Raw genomic sequence first — 25260 nt, 5'->3', positions numbered from 1 at the left:
AGAGCAAGAGAGTATTCTCGCTAGGAGTATTCTTTCGCAACCATCCTGTTGCTATTAGCAATTTAGAGTAGGGCTTTTCTCAAATTACTTTTTCTTCATGTTTACCTTCATTTTATTGTTGTCGTTATTGCCAATTATTTTTTCTTTTATTTTAAAGGGTTACACTTGAGTTGGAGCCGTGCTCTGGTTTGTCATTCTTACCGCTATTTCAATATGTGTTATAGTGGTAGAAGCCTTATAAATAAATAAACAAATAAATAAAATAAAAATATTTTTGGCTTTAGATGTTTTATAGTATGACTTATCCATAATCTCTTGCATTCGGAATAAATATAATGGCACGTGTCGGTCTCAGAACATCCGTTTGCCAATCAACACTTGCCTTGGTGCTAGAATGTTAAATGAAAATAATTGAGATGTTCGAGACGAATTGATGCTTTCTTGGCTTGATTGTTTTCAAACAATCAGGAAGATTTGCATTATTGATTGGCTGGAACTCCTAAGAATTGAATTCATAGCAAACACACAAGTATTCTCCATGGCTTTCTTTGCAGCTTCCAAAACCATTTTTGGTCCAATTCTAATCTACCAAATAGTCGCCGCAATTGCAGCAGAATGTATTCCAAAATCATCCAAGTTCATCACAAGCCCCACAGGACTAGCCTTCAGTAAACCTGGGACTGTTATCTCTCATGGGTTTTATTCATCAGAAGAAAACTGCCTGATTGCTTGCTTTCTGAATGTAGTTTGCATGTCCTTGAATATCGCCTTAATGAGATCTTCTGAGGGCATTATGTGTGAACTGTTAAACTATGGGATATCGGACTTCAACAATTACCTCAAGCCAAACGAAACTTTTAGGACGACAATTATCGAGGTAAGTATGACATAGATCAGAACCATATCGTATTTACACTGGAAAACCAAAAAAATACTTCTGCATGCCTTTCATGGAAGTGCCTTGCTGTTCCAAAGTGTTCCAAAGTGCCATTAAGAACTTCTGGCTAGCCTCTAGGCGCTTAAATACCAATTTATATTTTTTTTTAATTTTTCCAATTTATATAATACCCCAAAACATTTCATAATCAACTGAATAGTATCGTAATGAAAGTAAACCTTCAAACGAAGAGTGAATATTACCAAAATTTGTATCCCAGTTTTTTATTAACCAGAAGAAATAACTTTAAGGGTGTACTCACATTATTGTCGCTCAGTAACGACGTTAATACGCTGGTGGCGTTGAGCGCGGCATACAAAACACTGAATTCATTATTCGTAAACTTCTTGAAGTAAAAGAAAAAATGCGTTCCAAGTTCCCAAAAATTGACTTTAAGTTTATCTCAATATTTTTGGGTCATAATATTTTCTATGTTTGTAAAAACAAACGATAATATTATTATTATATTATTGGTTTAATTGAAATATTTGCTTTTTTCTGTATATATGACGTCACAAGTTGACGTCACTGGGTAACGTCATCATACTAGTCATATCACACTTTTGGTAGTCAACTTGGCAAACATCAGACCCTCATGACTTTCTACAAGGCCTTTGTCCTATATTCAATTTTCCTTAGCAACAGATGTCAGTATACCCTTAACTAAATTCAAAATGGCGATGCTCACTTCTATTCATTATGCATGTACCAGCTTGTGTGTTTTTACTGTAGAACGGCTGTTTTCCAGCAAGCACTTGCCCGGCGTCATGTATACCGAGCCCTTGTGATCGCTCAAGCGTCCCGTCTTGGCCCGACTGGTGCCAATGTGTGTATGCTAGTGTGCTTCTAAAGTTCACATTTATGTATACATACTCGCAAGGATAGTTTGGCTATCCGACGGAGTTTTAGACTAGCAAAGGTCGCATGCGTGATCCGCACAATTGGCATCACGCTAGCCCGGTCGCAGCTCTAGATCCCACATGGATCTGAGCTGTGGTTTAAAGCACTTCGTTCGAGTCGAAGTCGCCCTGCAGTTTTTTTGCCGTTGAAGTTTAACTGAGGCAAACCGGCTATGCCATGCTGACGAGTCCTAATAAGGACGAAACAGCTGTCCATGGTTGCCGAACTGCACGGGTAATAGACTGTGCTAGCGTCCCGTCTTGGCCCGACTGGTGCCAATGTGTGTATGCTAGTGTGCTTTTAAAGTCCACGTTTTTTTTAAGGGTTTATTATTTTTTATACAATTTACCATGCTCATATGCTAAAATGCCACCAACTGGGCGTAGCAAAAAATGGAAAAGATGTGCTTTGGCAGCACAAAGTCGCTGGTCTGAAAGCAGCGTGGAGAGCGCCGTGCACTAGGTTTGGTGGCTAAACAGCCGCGCCTCCAAATAGTCTGGTCCACAGCGCATGCGTTAAAAACGACTTCCGGTCGCACAAAAAAAGGTAAAATGGCACCAAGTTTCCAATCTGTCGACAGCCACCCGACACACCACTCCCGAGATGCGGTAAGCCTCTAAAGCCTGGTTTCCATAGGTTAAGCCTGGTTTCGATAGAATAAACCAGATAATGCCTGGTTTCCATGGGATAAACCAGGTAAAGTCTAGTTTCCATGGGATAAACCAGGTAAAGCCTGGTTTCCGTAGGATAAACCAGGTAAAGCCTGGTTTCCATAGAATAAACAAGGTAAAGCCTAGTTTTCATAGGATAAACCAGGTAAATACTAGTTTCTATAGAATAAACCAGGTAAAGCCTAGTTCCCATAGGAAATAAAAACAGGAAAAGCCTGGTTTGGATAGGATAAACCAGGTAAAGCCTGGTTTCCATATAATAAACCAGGTAAAGCCTGATTTCCATATAATCGTTTGTTTTTAATGTTTGTTTAATAGAACCCCCTTTAACCACGCACACGACATAGGGTATGCGGTACGTTGCCTCTAGCAGTGACGGATCCGGGGGGTCCCACCCATAAGAGTCGGCATTTTAGAGGAATCGGTATTTTAGAAGAAATTTGAAGTATAAATTTGCTTGGCCTCCCCCCCCCCTCATTTTCTGGAAAATCCCTGACCGTTTCTTCTTGAGACTGACAGTTTTTATATTGGGCTCTTATACAGAAGAGTACCGTGACTGGGAATCCCAATAAACTACAACTATATAAGACCCCTACACAAACACAATAATTATTTGAGTCATGTAGAGATAATACTGTTCCTACGGGAGAAGCACCCATAGATGTGTTTTGCAATCGCATTTTTTATTGAAATATTTTGTCTGGATAGTTTATAATGTAATGAAACGCATCTTGTGTCGTCATTTTACTGAATTTGATCTTTCCGTTTGTCTCTATATATGTTTCTCTTTTTTTTTCTTTGAAAGCTGGACAAATGGTTAGGAAATGGTCTTCGTTTTCTACTCCTGATTTGCATAATCCACAAATTCGCTCTTAAGGGGCTTTATAAGGCCTGTGATGGCGCCATGTTTCTATTTCTAGCTTATTATTGCTTAATTTTAATTTTGTTAAAGCTTCACTTCACTTCACTTTAATAAATTGCGCAACCTATTGTACGATATCTCAGTGCGCAGCGCAGTGCCGAGTCTAAAGCCCAGCGTGGAAGGCCTCTGGGCAGCCTCTCATGTCAATTACAGACTGTTGAAGGTTGTTCCACAGTCTCAGTGCACGGGGCAAAAAACTATATTTATATATGTCCGTTCTAGCGTTAGGAATAGTATAGAATTCAGAGTGTTGAGTGCGGGGCAAGGCGCGAGACGGTTTCCTCAGATCTTCGAGTGGCAGGATAGAGGCATTATTTAGGCCACTGTTTAGGAGCACCAATGATGAGGTGCGCCTGCGGTCTTTGAGTGGCTGCCAACCCAGTTCGGAAAGGAGGCGCGTCATTGTGACGGGCTCGAAGGAGAAATTATAGTCTGCCGTAACAAAGCGTGCTGCACGCCTCTGGACTTCCTCGATCTCGACTATGAGCTTGCTGGTATGCGGGTCCCAGATAGCACTTGCATATTCCAACAGCGGCCTAACAAGGCCAACGTAGGCTGCTTCCTTCGCTTTCGTGTCGCAAAAGTGCAGGTTCCGCCTAAGTAGGCCTAGGATCTTGTTTGCCTTGCTCACTGTTTCAGCAACATGTCTGTTCCATCGGACGTCCCTTGTTATTGTGACTCCGAGGTACTTTATTTCCTCAACAAAGTCCAGGGCCACACCTTCCAGATAGTACAGGTGGTTGATGTTGTTTCTGGTCTTCCTTGAGATGCGGATCATGTTACACTGTTACATAGCTATTCTATATTTAGAGTTTTTGACCTGGAAAAGATGGTCCTCCAGGGAATAGTCAGTCTTAAATGTTCTGTAAGTTTTTATATTGCTTTTTACATAAGAACCCTGTTAATAGGGGCGAGAGTGTCGATCAAACCAGCAACCAGCTTGTTTGGGTCTTTATCAGAAAACATTTCCAGAAAAAAAATAACCATCTAACCATACTGAGGGCCTGTGAGGAGTAATTGTTTTCAATAATTCGTTCAAATTTAAGCCCTTTTTTAACAGCCCCTTCAAAGCGTGCGATCAATCTGATGATTCTAGTTTGCAAATTCTGAAGATTTAGATATTAATATTAGGCAAATAAAATCGCAGTTTTGGGGGTTTGGTTCGAAATTTAAAAAAACTGTAGTTGCAAACCACTTTGCGTATATGAGGTCAGTCCAACTTGATGTCTTATATGACGAGCGAACAATTGAATCGATTCCTTGGAAATATGGAAAAGTGTCAATCTTCCTCGTTATCGCTGCACTCCAAAGCTTCTCCCTTGAGATCTATTTATCTATACAGCAAAACGAAACCCATTGGCAAACACTGAGATAGCCTTCCTAGCCCATATAGGTGTATATTACAAGCACATATAGGTGTATATTACAAGCACATATAGGTGTATATTACAAGCACATATAGGTGTATATTACAAGCCCATATAGGTGTATATTACAAGCACATATAGGTGTATATTACAAGCACATATAGGTGTATATTACAAGCACATATAGGTGTATATTACAAGCACATATAGGTGTATATTACAAGCACATATACAAGCACATATAGGTGTATATTACAAGCACATATAGGTGTATATTACAAGCACATATAGGTGTATATTACAAGCACATATAGGTGTATATTACAAGCACATATAGGTGTATATTACAAGCACATATAGGTGTATATTACAAGCACATATAGGTGTATATTACAAGCACATATAGGTGTAAATTACAAGCACATATAGGTGTATATTACAAGCACATATAGGTGTATATTACAAGCACATATACAAGCACATATAGGTGTATATTACAAGCACATATAGGTGTATATTACAAGCACCATATAGGTGTATATTACAAGCACATATAGGTGTATATTACAAGCACATATAGGTGTATATTACAAGCACATATAGGTGTATATTACAAGCCCATATAGGTGTATATTACAAGCACATATAGGTGTATATTACAAGCACATATAGGTGTATATTACAAGCACATATAGGTGTATATTACAAGCACATATAGGTGTATATTACAAGCACATATAGGTGTATATTACAAGCACATATAGGTGTATATTACAAGCCCATATAGGTGTATATTACAAGCACATATAGGTGTATATTACAAGCACATATAGGTGTATATTACAAGCACATATAGGTGTATATTACAAGCACATATAGGTGTATATTACAAGCACATATAGGTGTATATTACAAGCACATATAGGTGTATATTACAAGCACATATAGGTGTATATTACAAGCCCATATAGGTGTATATTACAAGCCCATATAGGTGTATATTACAAGCCCATATAGGTGTATATTACAAGCCCATATAGGTGTATATTACAAGCCCATATAGGTGTATATTACAAGCCCATATAGGTGTATATTACAAGCCCATATAGGTGTATATTACAAGCACATATAGGTGTATATTACAAGCCCATATAGGTGTATATTACAAGCCCATATAGGTGTATATTACAAGCACATATAGGTGTATATTACAAGCACATATAGGTGTATATAACAAGCACATATAGGTGTATATTACAAGCCCATATAGGTGTATATTACAAGCACATATAGATGTATATTACAAGCACATATAGGTGTATATTACAAGCACATATAGGTGTATATTACAAGCCCATATAGGAGTATATTACAAGCCCATATAGGTGTATATTACAAGCCCATATAGGTGTATATTACAAGCCCATATAGGTGTATATTACAAGCCCATATAGGTGTATATTACAAGCACATATAGGTGTATATTACAAGCACATATAGGTGTATATTACAAGCACATATAGGTGTATATTACAAGCACATATAGGTGTATATTACAAGCCCATATAGGTGTATATTACAAGCCCATATAGGTGTATATTACAAGCCCATATAGGTGTATATTACAAGCACATATAGGTGTATATTACAAGCCCATATAGGTGTATATTACAAGCCCATATAGGTGTATATTACAAGCACATATAGGTGTATATTACAAGCACATATAGGTGTATATAACAAGCACATATAGGTGTATATTACAAGCCCATATAGGTGTATATTACAAGCACATATAGATGTATATTACAAGCACATATAGGTGTATATTACAAGCACATATAGGTGTATATTACAAGCCCATATAGGAGTATATTACAAGCCCATATAGGTGTATATTACAAGCCCATATAGGTGTATATTACAAGCCCATATAGGTGTATATTACAAGCCCATATAGGTGTATATTACAAGCACATATAGGTGTATATTACAAGCACATATAGGTGTATATTACAAGCACATATAGGTGTATATTACAAGCACATATAGGTGTATATTACAAGCCCATATAGGTGTATATTACAAGCCCATATAGGTGTATATTACAAGCCCATATAGGTGTATATTACAAGCCCATATAGGTGTATATTACAAGCCCATATAGGTGTATATTACAAGCCCATATAGGTGTATATTACAAGCCCATATAGGTGTATATTACAAGCACATATAGGTGTATATTACAAGCCCATATAGGTGTATATTACAAGCCCATATAGGTGTATATTACAAGCACATATAGGTGTATATTACAAGCACATATAGGTGTATATTACAAGCACATATAGGTGTATATTACAAGCTCATATAGGTGTATATTACAAGCCCATATAGGTGTATATTACAAGCCCATATAGGTGTATATTACAAGCCCATATAGGTGTATATTACAAGCACATATAGGTGTATATTACAAGCACATATAGGTGTATATTACAAGCCCATATAGGTGTATATTACAAGCACATATAGGTGTATATTACAAGCCCATATAGGTGTATATTACAAGCACATATAGGTGTATATTACAAGCACATATAGGTGTATATTACAAGCACATATAGGTGTATATTACAAGCTCATATAGGTGTATTATACAAGCACATATAGGTGTATATTACAAGCCCATATAGGTGTATATTACAAGCCCATATAGGTGTATATTACAAGCCCATATAGGTGTATATTACAAGCCCATATAGGTGTATATTACAAGCACATATAGGTGTATATTACAAGCACATATAGGTGTATATTACAAGCACATATAGGTGTATATTACAAGCTCATATAGGTGTATATTACAAGCCCATATAGGTGTATATTACAAGCCCATATAGGTGTATATTACAAGCCCATATAGGTGTATATTACAAGCCCATATAGGTGTATATTACAAGCACATATAGGTGTATATTACAAGCACATATAGGTGTATATTACAAGCACATATAGGTGTATATTACAAGCACATATAGGTGTATATTACAAGCCCATATAGGTTTATATTACAAGCCCATATAGGTATATATAGGGAAAATGAAAACTCATTTCGTAGGGGTATTTTACAATCGTGATTAATTAACCGCTCTTATCTATTACCATATAAGGCAATGACTAATTAACTACTTTTATATCTATTACCGTATTAAGTAGTGATTAATCAACTGTTCCTAACTATTACCATATTAGGCAATGACTAATTAACTGTTCTTATTTATTACCATATTAGGCAATGACTAATTTACTTATCTTATCTATTACCATATTAGGCAATGACTAATTTACTGTTCTTATCTATTACCATATTACGCAATGACTAATTTACTGTTCTTATCTATAACCATATTAGGCAATGAATAATTTACTGTTCTTATCTATTACCATATTAGGCAATGACTAATTTACTTATCTTATCTATTACCATATTAGGCAATGACTAATTAACTGTTCTTATGTATTACCATATAAGGTAATGACTAATTTACTTATCTTATCTATTACCATATTAGGCAATGACTAATGAACTGTTCTTATCTATTACCATATTACGCAATGACTAATTTACTGTTCTTATCTATTACCATATTAGGCAATGAATAATTTACTCTTCTTATCTATTACCATATAAGGCAGTGCGACATCTCCACCCTTTCTCATCCCTGGATCCCGCCTCTCTTTCATGCTGGGCGCCGGGTGCACATCGCAGCAGAACGAAGAAGAGAAGGTCGAGCTGATAGTGGACGGTCACGTGGTTAGGAAGACGCCGGCGACCGAGTGCAGCGAGACATTGAGCAAGAAGTATTGGGGCGTGGCCCAGTACCAGGGCAAACAGGCGCAGATCCGCTTAGTGGACGCATCCTCGGGAGGCTGGGGGCATATCAATTTCGATCATCTCCTTGACGAAGACTTGTGCTAAATGAGAACTCGGCCTCAATCAAAGCGTATGTTATCTTTAATGACTTTCCTTTCTTGAAGGGTGAAGCAAACTGGCGATATAACGACAGAACAACATATCCATATAACAACATAATGACACAAGAGATAAAAAACATGTTTTTAAAAAACATGTTGTTATTTATGTCTCGTGTCGATGTTATGTTATGTTGCTGATGAACACATAAGATCAGCGCGCGGCTATGTCGTTACTAGTGGAAGCCACACTTCAAAAAGTGAAGTCAGAGGTATCATGGAGGAAACATGTAGCAATAGAAACCCGCTGCCTCAACTGTCCGGAGGTTTCATGAAGGAAACATGTAGCAATAGAAACCCGCTGCCGAAACTGTCCGGAGGTATCATGGAGGAAACATGTAGCAATAGAAACCCGCTGCCGAAACTGTCCAGAGGTATCATGGTGGAAACATGTAGCAATAGAAACCCGCTGCCTCAACTGTCCTGAGGTATCATGGAGGAAACATCTAGCAATAGAAACCCGCTGTCTCAACTGTCCGGAGGTATCATGGAGGAAACATGTAGCAATAGAAACCCGCTGCCTCAACTGTCCGGAGGTATCATGGAGGAAACATCTAGCAATAGAAACCCGCTGCCTCAACTGTCCGGAGGTATCATGGAGGAAACATGTGGCAATAGAAACCCGCTGCCTCAACTGTCCGGAGGTATCATGGAGGAAACATGTTGCAATAGAAACCCGCTGCCTCAACAGTCCGGAGGTATCATGGAGGAAACATGTAGCAATAGAAACCCGCTGCCTCAACTGTCCGGAGGTATCATGGAGGAAACATGTAGCAATAGAAACCCGCTGCCTCAACTGTCCGGAGGTATCATGGAGGAAACATGTAGCAATAGAAACCCGCTGCCTCAACTGTCCGGAGGTATCATGGAGGAAACATGTAGCAATAGAAACCCGCTGCCTCAACTGTCCGGAGGTATCGTGGAGGAAACATCTAGCAATAGAAACCCGCTGCTAGGTATCATAGTATATACATAATAAGTAGATACTTAAAGCACTTGCAAACATGGTATTTATACAACATTTTTCTATTCTTTTTAATATGGTTCTATTTCTACTCTTTATATCACTAAAAAATAATTTGGCAGCACTATTCCATTTAGTTAGAGGTGTGTGCAGTGCTACTGAAAGTTAGTCAAAGTTATTACAGTTTTTTAAGCTAGCCTTCCTAACGGATTTAATTAAAATTTCATCAAAATTTAATGAAATAGAATTCTTCTAAAATTTTAGTCCTTACAAGGGCGGCACCCCTGCTTTATCACAGAAAGGCTAGTCCTAGGTTACACGAAGCACTGTTTTGTTATTGCACAAAATTGAAAAGTGAAATTCCCAAGTATAATAAGTTAGCATGATAAATGCGATACTAAGATCTAAAGCATTTAAAAATCAAATCAAATAGATTGACTCTGAAAGGTAATTTCTTTACGTTATTTTACAGCGCGACCAGTAAAACCGGGAACATCGGAAATATGTATGGAATGTTTTTTTCCGAAAATTCACGCGCGAGATATTGAAACTGTTAACTAGAAGCATGTCTTAACAACAAGTCTCAGAGTCTGACTTTATTCGTCAGAAAACTCTGAATATTCCACACATATTTAGGTGTTCACAATCTTACTGTTTGTGCTATAACCGCTACTAAAAAATTCACACGATTTTTAGAACGTTCCCGACAGGCATATAAGCCAGGGATGGAGTCTTAGTGGTACACAGTTTCATCCTAAACCGATTGCGGTTTAATGTTGCGTCTATAGTTTTATATCTATTTTAATCCCCTGATGAGTGGGCAACCACGAAACAAGCTTGTAGGGATGAAACAGTAGTTTGTGTGTTTTTTCCAAACATTAAGATATCTTCTTATCTCAATATTTCTGCCTCCAAATAATAAAAGAGCCCATGCAGAGCAACAGCTGGAACAGGCAAACTGAATTATCTCGTCTAAAATGATATCTCTACTAAGTAATAATATCTTTTATAATCCTTTTGTACACAAAATCTTGCAGTTTTCGTATTTTTATTGTTTGTGTTTTTAAATCGAAACTGTCGAGAACTATAATCCCAAAATGAATTTTGGACAAGAGACTCCGCTCAAAAGGAGGTATAGCATCTGTATAGAATCTCAAAGCCAATCAGAATCAAGAAGGATAAAATCAGCCAATCAGGTGTTTTCAGTCGTTCTTATTCTCTAGAAGAAGAATTGCGGAGAAGGTGCAGCACCATCTCTTCGATGAGTTTGCACATCATCGAGTGAAATTTTATTATATAGGAGAGACGAAAAGAAGAAGAAAACATTGTAAGTAGATACTTGTAGCGCTTGCAAAAAATGGTACTTATACAACATTCTATTCTTTTTAATATGGTTCTATTTCTACTCTTTATATCACTGAAAATAATTTGGCTGATTCTTTAGAATGACTTAAACTTAACCTTGAAAATATCACTATTCCATTAAGTTAGGGATGTGTGGCGGTGGTACTTCATGTTAGTCATAGTTATCACAGTTTTTTAAGCTAGCCTTCCTAACGGATTTAATTAAAATTTCATCAAAATTTAATGAAATTTTGATTGAATCCGTTGGGAAGGCTAGCTCTAAAACTGTAATAACTTTGACTAACTTTGGGTAAAAAATGAATGCAGTGATCCTTATTAAAGAATTATATTATTAGTCAAAGTTAACACAGTTTTAATCCAATAAAACCTCAGAAACTCACTTGCGAACTCAATAACTTTAATGGAGTCGCAGATAGGGCTGGAAAAATGACTGGTGTCTGCATCAATGTCTAAGAAGCATAAGGGTTGGGGGGGGGGGGGGGGGTAGAATTCTTCTAAAATTTTAGTCCTTACAAGGGAGGCACCCCTGCTTTATCACAGAAAGGCTAGTCCTAGGTTACACGAAGCACTGTTTTGTTATTGCACAAAATTGAAAAGTGAAATTCCCAAGTATAATAAGTTAGCATGATAAATGCGATACTAAGATCTAAAGCATTTAAAAATCAAATCAAATAGATTGACTCTGAAAGGTAATTTCTTTACGTTATTTTACAGCGCGACCAGTAAAACCGGGAACATCGGAAATATGTATGGAATGTTTTTTTCCGAAAAATCACGCGCGAGATATTGAAACTGTTAACTAGAAGCATGTCTTAACAACAAGTCTCAGTGTCTGACTTTATTCGTCAGAAAACTCTGAATATTCCACACATATTTAGGTGTTCACAATCTTACTGTTTGTGCTATAACCGCTACTAAAAAATTCACACGATTTTTAGAACGTTCCCGACAGGCATATAAGCCAGGGATGGAGTCTTAGTGGTACACAGTTTCATCCTAAACCGATTGCGGTTTAATGTTGCGTCTATAGTTTTATATCTATTTTAATCCCCTGATGAGTGGGCAACCACGAAACAAGCTTGTAGGGATGAAACAGTAGTTTGCGTGTTTTTTCCAAACATTAAGATATCTTCTTATCTCAATATTTCTGCCTCCAAATAATAAAAGAGCCCATGCAGAGCAACAGCTGGAACAGGCAAACTGAATTATCTCGTCTAAAATGATATCTCTACTAAGTAATAATATCTTTTATAATCCTTTTGTACACAAAATCTTGCAGTTTTCGTATTTTTATTGTTTGTGTTTTTAAATCGAAACTGTCGAGAACTATAATCCCAAAATGAATTTTGGACAAGAGACTCCGCTCAAAAGGAGGTATAGCATCTGTATAGAATCTCAAAGCCAATCAGAATCAAGAAGGATAAAATCAGCCAATCAGGTGTTTTCAGTCGTTCTTATTCTCTAGAAGAAGAATTGCGGAGAAGGTGCAGCACCATCTCTTCGATGAGTTTGCACATCATCGAGTGAAATTTTATTATATAGGAGAGACGAAAAGAAGAAGAAAACATTGTAAGTAGATACTTGTAGCGCTTGCAAAAAATGGTACTTATACAACATTCTATTCTTTTTAATATGGTTCTATTTCTACTCTTTATATCACTGAAAATAATTTGGCTGATTCTTTAGAATGACTTAAACTTAACCTTGAAAATATCACTATTCCATTAAGTTAGGGATGTGTGGCGGTGGTACTTAATGTTAGTCATAGTTATCACAGTTTTCAAGCTAGCCTTCCTAAAAGAATTCATCAAAATTTCATTAAATAGTGAATGATGAATGCAGTGATCCTTATAAAAGAATTATATTATTAGTCAAAGTTAACACAGTTTTAATCCAAGAAAAACTCCCAGAAACTCACTCGCGATAGGGCTGGAAAAATGACTGGTGTCTGTAAGAAACTAGTTGTAGATCGTCTAAGAATGATTATTTCTGTAAAAAACGGCAAATATTTTAATATCTCCATATTTTTGCTTATTAATAATGAAAACCTAGCAGAGCAACAGCTGGAACAGCGAAACTGCAATTTCTCGTCTAAAATGATGTCTTCAATAATATCTTTTATTATTTTTTGTTCACAGCATCAGTTTTTCTTGAGTGTTTTTTGTAATTTTAACCTTGAAAACAATGTTAACGAATAAAACTATGTCTTTTTCACAAATGCCATGATGAATTATGCGATGTCTGAAATCCTCCCACCAATCACAAAAATTCGTGCAGTTCTCTTATCTATTTCTAAAAATAAAAAAAAAGCAGAGCTGCGGATTATCTTAAATCATTTCAAAGTTAAAAATAATGTTTTCTTCACCCGAGGCAATAACAAGAAACTGCTTGAAATTTTTCTAGAACATAATGAAGCATTCCCTAAACAAAACTGTTTTCAATTTCAGAAAATGCTGAAGGGAACTGTATACTATAAGCTTGTACTGCTATCAGCGGTCGCCTGTGCAGCACATGATACATGTGAAGAGCCACGACGCAGAAATGCTTTCTTCAAGCTCAGGCACAAAGGTTTGCTGCAATTTGTTTTTGGGATGGTGGTAGTGTTGGGGGGATAGAGGTTCATCATCATCATCATCATCATCATCATCATCATCATCATCATCATCATCATCATCATCATCATCATCATCATCACCATTATCATCATCATCATCATCATCATCATCATCAACATCATCATCATAATCATCAACATCATCATCATCATCATCGTCGTCATCATCATCAACATCATCATCATCATCATCATCATCATCATCATCATCACCATTATCATCATCATCATCATCATCATCATCATCAACATCATCATCATCATCATCATCATCACCATCATCATCATCATCATCATCATCATCATCATCATCATCATCATCATCATCACCATCATCACCATTATCATCATCATCATCATCATCATCATCATCATCATCATCATCATCAACATCATCATCATCATCATCATCATCATCATCGTCGTCGTCGTCGTCCTCATCATTATTATTATTATTATCAGCGGGACTACTAGTTTTTACAACTATCAAATATAGAATCCCTTTTTACGTATTTTTTTTTATAATTTTAGTATCACTACTTTTCAATCTCAAATTTTGATCTTATAGTTAATTTTGAAATACTATTTTAATGATAATCCGATTTCTACAAATTATTGTCTGTTGCTGTCTATGCGTTGTCTATTTTCAGATCGAATGCTGATAGATCACGTGATATTATCCCGTGACGTCACAAGTCCAACTCATTGTTCCATGGAGTGCTTGTCCAATCATCGCTGCGCTTCCTTCAACTTGAAAAAGCAGGTCGAGCCACCACATGTGTGTGAGCTAAACAACCAAACAGCAGCCGCGACACCAAACTCTTTAGTGAAAAAGAATGGAAGCGATTACTATGATAAAGGCGATAATGATGTAAGTACACGTTTGACGGCGATTCACTAGGGCCCGATTCTACCGAGCGCTCTTGCCGCCGAATCTAAATGTCTAAACAATTTTAATTGTCGCGACACGCGACACTCTAATAAGGCGCGGTCAGTAGGTTGCGAGAAGAAAAAGTTGACTTGATGCAAAGTTTCTGTTCCACAATATAAAAAAAGACATGGTATTTGATTGGCACATCAAAAGCACGACGTTTGAATCGGTGTTAGTGCCGTGCCGAACATAATTCATTCAGACGTCAAACTGTACATATGCCCAATCAAAACAATTAGATCAGGCACGGCAGAACCGCGACGTATGAATCGGGCCTAATTCGCAATTAAGAAACCTCAAGTTAGCTCGTCTGTATCCTTTTAGTTACAACATTTCTTTTGGACCTCGTTTGCCTTTGAACAAAAACATAAGGGTTGATGAATGTTTGATTTATGTTTTCAGGTTCCAACTGTATGCGCCTCTTCGCCATGCGCCAATGGAGGAACATGCTCTGAGTCATGTGATCTTGTTGGCTACCGCTGCGCATGCCCACCAGGGTTTGGGGGAAAGGCGTGCCAAATATGGGAAGGTTAGTTTGACAGCAGTTTTTCCTGTTCATCTTTAGAAGAGCAAGCAAATTATGCGCCTCCGGGCTACCGAACGGCTACTCATACAACCCCGTCTTAACCTCCGTTAGGTTGCCAGCCGGGCTGCCATACCATCCATACCCACACACACCTCCTTTAGGTCACCACCCATACCTACACACACCTTTGTGCTCGGAAGGTTTTTTTGTGGACTTCCATAAGTAAATAGGCCATAGCTCCCCCCCAGCACCCCCCTTATCGGGTCGCTAACTAAGGAAGATTTTGACTCGATAAATAATGTCTGAAATATCAAGAATAACATTGTGTTAAAGGGTATATCATGTAAGGTCAAAAGTAAGTAGGTAGACATTTCCCGTGTTAGATGATTAGATGAATGCTCAATCTATGGTATATGGGTTTTTATGAAGCGAGATTGGGATGTCTATGGCTTATAAGGAAAACAGTTTTCCGAGCGGTTAGGCATGAAATCCGTCGAGTCTGTACTCTAATCGCACATACAAATCTCACTACTACTACTGAGTTTATTTACCTCACCTGAGCCTGGTTATGGTGGTTATGGTATGATTCTAAAAAAATAGCACACACACAAAACATTTATTCATTTTATAATTGTAAACAAATAATTATTGGAAGTACCGTATTTTTCAGGAGTTAACGGCTCTAGCGCCCAGTCTCCCGGTCGCTCATGCCTCCAGCTGAAGGAGAAAGGTTTCGCCCGAGGAGACGGGAAGTACTGGATTCGACCAACTCTTTCTGTGCAACCGTTCAGTGTATTCTGTGACATGACGATCGATGAGGGTGAGTGGACACGAAAGGATTTCAGGGGATAGGGAAAGAGAACAAAAAGACGGGAGGGGAGGAGATGATACAGGCATAGGGAACAGATAGGGATTCTATTATAGGAGTGAGAAAAAAATTGAGAAAGGGATAAATGGTTGTTGCGGCGGTTAAGAGAGTGGGACGGTTACCTGTTAGAGAGGGGTGGTTAGGTGGGAGAGAGGGGCGGTTAGGTGGTAGAGAGGGGTAGTTAGGTGGTAGAGAGGGGCGGTTACCTGTTAGAGAGGGGCGGTTAGGTGGTAGAGAGGGGCGATTAGGTGGTAGAGAGGGGCGGTTAGGTGGTAGAGAGGAGCTGTTAGGCGGGAGAGAGGTTGGTTAGGTGGTAGAGAGGGGCGGTTAGGTGGTAGAGAAGGGCGGTTAGGTGGTAGAGAGGGGTGGTTAGGTGGTAGAAAGGGGCGGTTAGGTGGGAGAGAGGGGCGGTTAGGTGGTAGAGAGGTACTGTTAGGTGGTAGAGGGGTGGTTAGGTGGGACAGAGGTTGGTTAGGTGGTAGAGAGGGGCGGTTAGGTGGTAGAGAGGGGCTGTTAGGTGGTAGAGAGGGGCGGTTAGGTGGTAGAGAGGGGCGGTTAGGTGGTAGAGAGGGGCGGTTAGGTGATAGAGAGGGGCTGTTAGGTGGTAGAGAGGGGCTGTTAGGTGGTAGAGAGGGGCTGTTAGGTGGTACAGGGTGGCTGTTAGGTGGTAGAGAGGGGCTGTTAGGTGGTAGAGAGGGGTGGTTAGGTGGTAGAGAGGGGCTGTTAGGTGGTAGAGAGGGGCTGTTAGCTGGTAGAGAGGTACTGTTAGGTGGTAGAGGGGCTGTTAGGTGGTAGAGAGGGGTGGTTAGGTGGGAGAGAGGGGCGGTTACGTGGGAGAGAGGGTTGTTAGGTGGTAGAGAGGGGTGGTTAGTTGAAAGACAGGCCCGTCATAAACTTGCTCAAATATTTCAACGTTAACAAAACATCTTGGTTTCAGGTGGATGGACTCAGTTGAAGAAAATTGTTTATCATTCAAGCCTCTCCTCATATTTGAGCACAACTTCTGATTACACTGGAATTACAGACACTGCCCCCATAAATCTTCACGTCAACACTGACGGCATTCTCCAACTCCAGAAAGACATGGGCTTTGATCAAATCCGCTTCTATTGCCACAAACAGGCAAATAATAAGACATTCCACATTATGACAAACAAAGACGACAATGGACGCAAGGCCGTAAGGTAAACCTTCAATACGTGCACATTAAAAAATCTCTTTTTGAAGGATTGTCAAAAAGTCTCCTTTTTCCATATGATACATATGACTGCGCATGCCCCCCTCATACATACATATGACTGCGCATGCCCCCCTCATACATACATATGACTGCGCATGCCCCCCTCATACATACATATGACTGCGCATGCCCCCCTCATACATGCACATGACTGCGCATGCCCCCCTCATACATACATATGACTGCGCATGCCCCCTCATACATACATATGACTGCGCATGCCCCCCCTCATACATACATATGACTGCGCATGCCCCCCCTCATACATGCACATGACTGCACATGCCCCCCCTCATACATACATATGACTGCGCATGCCCCCCTCATACATGCATATGACTGCGCATGCCCCCCCTCATACATACATATGACTGCGCATGCCCCCCTTATACATACATATGATTGCGCATGCCCCCCTCATACATATATATGACTGCGCATGCTCCCCTCATACATGCACATGACTGCACATGCCCCCCCTCATACATACATATGACTGCACATGCCCCCCTTATACATACATATGACTGCGCATGCCCCCCTCATACATACATATGACTGCGCATGCCCCCCTTATACATACATATGACTGCACATGCCCCCCTTATACATACATATAATTGCGCATGCCCCCCTCATACATACATATGACTGCGCATGCCCCCCTCATACATATATATGACTGCGCATGCTCCCCTCATACATGCACATGACTGCACATGCCCCCCTCATACATACATATGACTGCGCATGCCCCCCCTCATACATACATATGACTGCACATGCCCCCCCTTATACATACATATGACTGCGCATGCCCCCCTCATACATACATATGACTGCACATGCCCCCCTTATACATACATATGACTGCGCATGCCCCCCTTATACATACATATGATTGCGCATGCCCCCCTCATACATACATATGACTGCGCATGCCCCCCTCATACATGCACATGACTGCGCATGCCCCCCTCATACATACATATGACTGCGCATGCCCCCCTCATACATACATATGACTGCGCATGCCCCCCTCATACATGCACATGACTGCGCATGCCTCCCTCATACATGCACATGACTGCACATGCCCCCCCTCATACATGCATATGACTGCGCATGCCCCCCCTCATACATACATATGACTGCGCATGCCCCCCTTATACATACATATGATTGCGCATGCCCCCCTCATACATATATATGACTGCGCATGCTCCCCTCATACATATATATGACTGCGCATGCTCCCCTCATACATGCACATGACTGCACATGCCCCCCCTCATACATACATATGACTGCACATGCCCCCCTTATACATACATATGACTGCGCATGCCCCCCTCATACATACACATGACTGCGCATGCCCCCCTTATACATACATATGACTGCACATGCCCCCCTTATACATACATATGATTGCGCATGCCCCCCTCATACATACATATGACTGCGCATGCCCCCCTCATACATGCACATGACTGCACATGTTCCCCCCCTCATACATACATATGACTGTGCATGCCCCCCCTCATACATGCATATGACTGCGCATGCCCCCCTCATACATACATATGACTGCGCATGCCCCCACCTCATACATACACATGACTGCGCATGCCCCCCTCATACATACATATGACTGCGCATGCCCCCCTCATACATACATATGACTGCGCATGCCCCCCTTATACATACATATGATTGCGCATGCCCCCCTCATACATATACATGACTGCGCATGCCCCCCTCATACATATATATGACTGCGCATGCCCCCCTCATACATACATATGACTGCGCATGCCCCTCTCATACATAGATATGACTGCACATAACCCCCTCATACATACAAATGACTGCGCATGCCCCGCTCATACATACATATGACTGCGCATGCCCCCCTCATACATACATATGACTGCGCATGCCCACCTCATACATAAATATGACTGCGCATGCCCCCCTCATACATACATATGACTGCGCATGCCCCCTCATACATACATATGACTGCGCATGCCCCCCTCATACATACACATGACTGCGCATGCCCCCCTCATACATACATATGACTGCGCATGCCCCCCCTCATACATTCATATGACTGCGCATGCCCCCCCTCATACATACATATGACTGCGCATGTCCCCCCTCATACATACATATGACTGCGCATGCCCCCCTCATTCGTACATATGACTGCGCATGCCCCCTCATACATACATATGACTGCGCATGCCCCCTCATACATACATATGACTGCGCATGCTCCCCCACATACATACATATGACTGCGCATGCCCCCCTCATTCATACATATGACTGCGCATGCCCCCTCATACATACATATGACTGCGCATGCCCCCTCATACATACATATGACTGCGCATGCCCCCCCTCAGCCAAACCTGGCTACGCACCTACATTTTCTTAGGCGAGGCGCTCATCCGCAGGAGGCGATTCACAGCAAAACAGTGAGCTCAGAAAGCGACAGTGCTAACATACGTCAATGCAATATCTCATAGTGGAATCCTTGAATCACACGAGCAAAAGATGAGACATTTGTTTGCCAAAAGATGGGTCATACAGGAAATGTTACGCTCTAGTTTCTTTTTCTCTCCCTCCCCGCCCCCCTCCACACACACACAACACACACAGACAAGCGACAGTTTACCGTTAAATTGTTTAAATGTGTCTCCTTATCTTGTCGTTTTCATCATTCAGGTGTCTCATAGAGACGGTGGACCCACGGCCAGCCGCCTGCGGATCGTTCACTCGTCTCCATGACGATAACTCTATCCTGTCTCGTAACTGTGCAAAGTGGGGAGATACCTGTGACGGGACAAACAACTGCGACTTCTGGGGACATACTTCTTACACTCTAAATATGAGGCTTTATCTTCGAGCGCCCTGGTATGTGGACCCACCTCCACATGGAATAGTTCGAACATTCGGTTGTCAAACTGGAACTCTAGCCCTTTGGTGTGATGATCATACAAATGTTAATCTTATTCCTGGCGATAAGTTTGCGATTTACGTTAGATAAGTTTAAGGTTCTGCCACTTTTTGGTCTTTTTAATACTTCCTTAGGTCAGAAAATGACTGTAGATGGTTAGTATTGCTATTGACAGACGCGCGAAATTGAAAAGTAGGAGGATTGACATGTGATATAAACTGGTTGGCTGGGGATAGAAGCTCATGTCAACCAGTTAGTTGCGCGCTTCGAATCATTATTCACAGATCTGTCATGGTAGCTACGGGTGTCATAAGTCGCACTCTACAGTGGAAAAGATATTTGAGACCATGCAATATAAAAGAAATCGTGCCAAATTGTCCTAAAATACATGTTGCGTGTTTGCCAAGTGAGCTAGCTATATGGCTTATCAATTGCATCAATAAGTGCCCAATAGCACGCATGAGCCGGCAATCAGTGGCGCACTTGAGCGCTGATTTGATAAGGTTGTAGCAGCCGTAGCCTGACCCCAATATTTCACAAAAAATATTACCATTAGGGGCATGGCTGTGCCCCAAAAGATTTTCTTAATCTCTCTTGCTTCTTGCCTCACCAAAATGACAAAATATACTATTTCTTTAAATTGCTTGATATTTACATGATTTGCTGCCAACTTGCCTGAAGTTAATGGAAAAGTTATATGTGTTTTTGTTTGATTAGCCAACTCATATTGATTAAGTAGCCTAACCGTTCGATGAAGAAATTTATGAAACGGGATAGGGGAGGAATAGGAATTGACCCCTAAAAAGGGCGTTGTCCCCATCGTTTTTAAATGGTACTTGAGTGTTGGAAATCGAGGACCTATTCCCGTTCTGTGAGCATTAACTAATGGCAGAAAATTGGATCTGACTTCGCGACCTTTGCAGGTTACTAATTATCATTTAGTGAAACTTTTTTAGCCAGGTAGTAGTTTTAGAACAGCGAGTGCAAAAATGGTTGGAATGCTGTGAATCATTGTAACCACGTATGAAGCTTTACATGCGCACTAGCACAACAAGTATTTAGTTTGATATCACCGTAGTCAGTAGCAACCATGTAAAAATTTCGTAATTCACGGCAGTACCAGCTAGCACGCCCAGGTAGGGAGGTCGTCCCTCGTACTCCCTTTGTCAGTGCAAATAGCGAAAGGCAGTAAGACCAATCAATGGTTATGGGTATAGGTAATCATTTGCAAGAATAAGGATGATAAGTAATCTTATCGCATACGTTATTCACATTTTCCAACATTCAGTTGTAATTTGACGATTTATTGATAGCAGAACATATTTTAAAATAGGTTGTACGCACATTTTTGTAGTTGTTGTTTATGAGGAAAGGCTTCCAGTGGGTGTAAAGGGAGGATGTTTTCAGGAAAATTTAAATAAATATTGGAAAATGTTGGTTTATTCTCTTCAGAATTTAAAACTCTATACATTGAAACACTAGACTACACATTCTGTATTTAAGCATATCAGAAGATAACACTATGTAGTGTATTGGATTTGCCAGGTGAATGTATAGGCGTTTTTTTAATAGAAATTGCAAATATTTGCCTCTCTTCTGTGCTTTTTGGGCTAATAGTCTTTGAAATATGCACCTGTCTGGGTGGTCCATACAAAACACTGACCTTACTTGTAGAGAACCATGGACACACTTAAATTCCCATACTAATTTATTAACATGGTGGTGCATTACGCCTGCTATTTGTGTGCTAAAACATGCAATAGAAAAACTATTTTTTCGTTACTCAGTTGTGTTAATTTTTACTGGGCTGCATAAAACAAATGCATTATATTTATCCTGCCATGGCATCATTCCTCTAAGCTGGCAGCTTGTTTGGAGTTTCTCTTGTAAGGGAGATTCACCTGAAAAATTTGGAGGACAGCATTTGAGGCAAAACCCCGGAAGGGGGTATGGGGGACTCTAGGATGATTCTCCAATCTTTTAAATAAAACTCTACCAACCGCTATATCCCTTCAATGGTGTTAAGAGATTCTTTCAATTCTGCTATTACTAAGGGGATCTTATGACAATGGATCATCCTATCCAATAACAAAACAGGACTTGAAGACAAGGTGACATCACTCTTAAAAGTTGTCAGAAAAGAGGACCACAGTACCGAGTATGCACCTTTTTTTCCAGATTCAAACCAGAATTCGATGACAATAACATTCTAGTTTTGGGTAAGGTTTCATTGAATGAATCAATCACTTCTGTTTTATCTTCAATTTACCATGGAGGCTAAGTATTTTCTTATGATAGATGGTGAATGAGGAAACAAATCTTATATAAGTTAATATGTAAGTTAATTCAAACAGCACAATACCCAACAAATGAAAAAAAATCAGCTCATTACCAAGGAGTTATTAGTAGCAAATTAAAGAAAGTTTAAAAACAAAACAAAATGTCGTTTCGCTAAACACTAAAATTTTAAACAAACTCCTCCAAACTACTTATTATCTCCAGATGTGAAATCGTCCTTTCGTTACGGGAAAAACTTATTATTTAATCTTAAAAAGCAAAGATATTATCTTTGATCGAAACATGTGAAAAAAAAAAAAAAACAAAAAAAAAAACATGTGATTATCAAGAGAGGCGTTTGTTTGCGACTAACCCCACGAATTCCCTAAATTTTTCTATGGACTAAACCTAGCTGAATTATAGTGGGAAGGTATACTTAATAAAGCATCCCTTCATCTTTAAGATTTTTTCGCTAGAAAATGTCAATAAATTAAAACTTAAAGTTCATAAAACCTTTCAGAGTTGATAGACTTTGTCAATTCTTAATATTTTCATCTTCCAAATCTTCTAAATGTGGTTCGTTCGCGAGAATAACTGAAATCTGTAATCATTGAGGTATTTTGGTCAATCGTCGGAAAAAAGGCCGTGAACTGAAAGGCCCAGGCGCTCGTTTCTCAAAACACCCGAGAATTTTCGGGTCCGAAAACGTTTTATTTCTTAAATTTGAAAAGCTGGCTAATCCTATAAAATTTATGGTATCTAAATGTGTTTAAATATCGTCAAACATCGTATTTTACCACAAAGATTCATGTGAAGAAGATTCTCTTTATAGATTTATAGAATTTGATCTTTTCCGAACTTCTCGGGCCCGAAATTCACATGGCTTAAATATTAAGAAAGTTCTCGGGACCTCGCAGTCACCCAAGACTTTTCGGGTAACTTTTTGGCTTCAGCAAATCTTCAAAAATAGCCCTATGGAGCCTAATTATTTGGAATACCAACCAAAAACTTTTCTAAATTATGGAAGCGGTTCTCCAAAAGGAAAACATGTAAAAGTTTTAGCAAAAATGAAAAATAAAGTTTTCGGGCCCGAAAATTCTCGGGAGTTTCGATAAACGGGCGCCAGGTCCAGTCATTTGTGACGTAGATCGAGATGTCAATCAAATTACATGAGAAAACATATGCGCGCGCTAAACCGGTTCTCGTTCTTCTTAGTTATTGCTGAAGAACGTTTTGTGGTTACAACTTTTACCGTCATCTTTATATCTCAACCTGGTAGTCAAATGATTATTTAACTTCAGGAAACAAATCTAAAAAAATTAGCAGATATTTTTTAGTCTTTGAATTGTTTTTGCATTGTGCGCGCGCTGCATTCGCAGTCAAGAATAGCGACATTCTCACGAGCGCGCGCTGAGAACAAAATGATATTTTCTTTTTTCGCATATAATTCTCGACTTTAAATGATTCTTCGCTTCATTGTGGGTAGCATTGCAATAGAAAACAATTCGCCAATATTTTGTGGTATTGCTCTCTCTGAATTTTAACAGATTGAAAGAAAATACGTTGTTTTATATTTTCCCGCCAAAACTTGGAATTATTCACTCGATTCAATATCTCCTTTCGCGCGGCCAGGAAATTTTTCAAAGATCTGTAGAAAATTCAAATTTCAATCAAATTCAATTTCCCTTTCAGAATTTGGAAGTTTATCTGTGCTTTGTTTTGGCTATATTGATATAAGTGAAAGGTTTTAAGAACTTTAAGAGACAATTAACTTTCATAGCTCCGACAAAAAGCTACTATTACGAGTCTTTCTTACCTTCTTTTTTCTATTCCATCATTTGTCCTTTCTTTCCATCCATCGTTTTTACATCTTAATATTATAAAAATGTTTAGTGTGTCTTTCTTTCTTGGTTTCTTACCATGACAAAAATAATGTAAACATTTGCAAACCCACCGTGTTGGCCGCGAGTTGCAAGAACAAAACGCGCGAAAAATTGACAAAGGGTTCCCGTGAGTGCAAACAGAAAAACACAAAAAGTCAAATTATTTTAAGTTTTAACCATAACAGTCTGTGTTTTATAAAGAATTTAGCAATCCCGGAAAGTGCAAAAGTATATTCATTTTTAATAATTCTACTTGAGAGACGTGTTGCGAAATTATCGCAGTGTGCGGGCGGGCAGGCGACCAGTAGGGTACCCGCGCGGTGACCAAAAAACTGAGTCGCATAGTTATTACCATTTCGCTATGACTATGGGGCTCCGCTATTACTAACAATTATATTAAAATATGTCCCTAAAACAAAGTTCTAAACAGTCGTCAGAAAATTTCTACTCAAATGCTATCATTGATCATTTAGGGGTGCTTTTATATATTAGTATATTACATGTATAGATTATTATTGGGTCAGCTAATTAAAGAAATCTTAATGATAGACAAACATTTGGCAGAGTCGAATACACCTGTTTGGAGTTTGGAATGGATGGATTTAAGAATAAATTTGAATACATTATGTGCTCAAAGGTTTAAAGGATCAAACTATTTTTTTCCTTTATCTAGGTTTTACCCTATTTTTCTTGATTTATAAACAATATATACAGTACATCAATGAAGCCATCAATGGAGTTCTCTGTCGCAGCCCGTGCTGTGTAAAGGGGTCAAGGGCGTGGGTCAAA

At 39.4% G+C, this 25260-nt stretch overlaps 1 protein-coding gene across 2 annotated transcripts; it reads left to right on the top strand.

The window, feature by feature from the left end:
* Positions 1-371: 371 nt before the first annotated feature.
* On the top strand, positions 372-21747 carry LOC116613155. 2 transcript variants are annotated; one of them, XM_048731708.1, is made up of 7 exons: positions 372-877; positions 13609-13729; positions 14426-14646; positions 15109-15235; positions 15903-16052; positions 17038-17284; positions 20080-21747. In XM_048731708.1, exons 1-7 carry the CDS (start codon positions 434-436, stop codon positions 20399-20401), a joined length of 1632 nt encoding a protein of 543 aa, XP_048587665.1. In that variant the 5' UTR covers positions 372-433; the 3' UTR covers positions 20402-21747. The 2 variants fall into 2 exon arrangements, with proteins under 2 accessions (XP_048587665.1, XP_048587666.1); XM_048731709.1 differs by lacking the exon at positions 372-877 and adding an exon at positions 12638-12730.
* The last annotated feature ends 3513 nt before the right edge of the window (positions 21748-25260 follow it).

The sequence above is a fragment of the Nematostella vectensis genome, chromosome 8 (assembly GCF_932526225.1).
Source record: "Nematostella vectensis chromosome 8, jaNemVect1.1, whole genome shotgun sequence".
In the NCBI taxonomy this organism is placed as follows: domain Eukaryota; kingdom Metazoa; phylum Cnidaria; class Anthozoa; order Actiniaria; family Edwardsiidae; genus Nematostella; species Nematostella vectensis.
The sequence above is the reverse complement of the archived record's forward strand: the minus strand, read 5'-3'. Positions and strand labels throughout refer to the sequence as shown.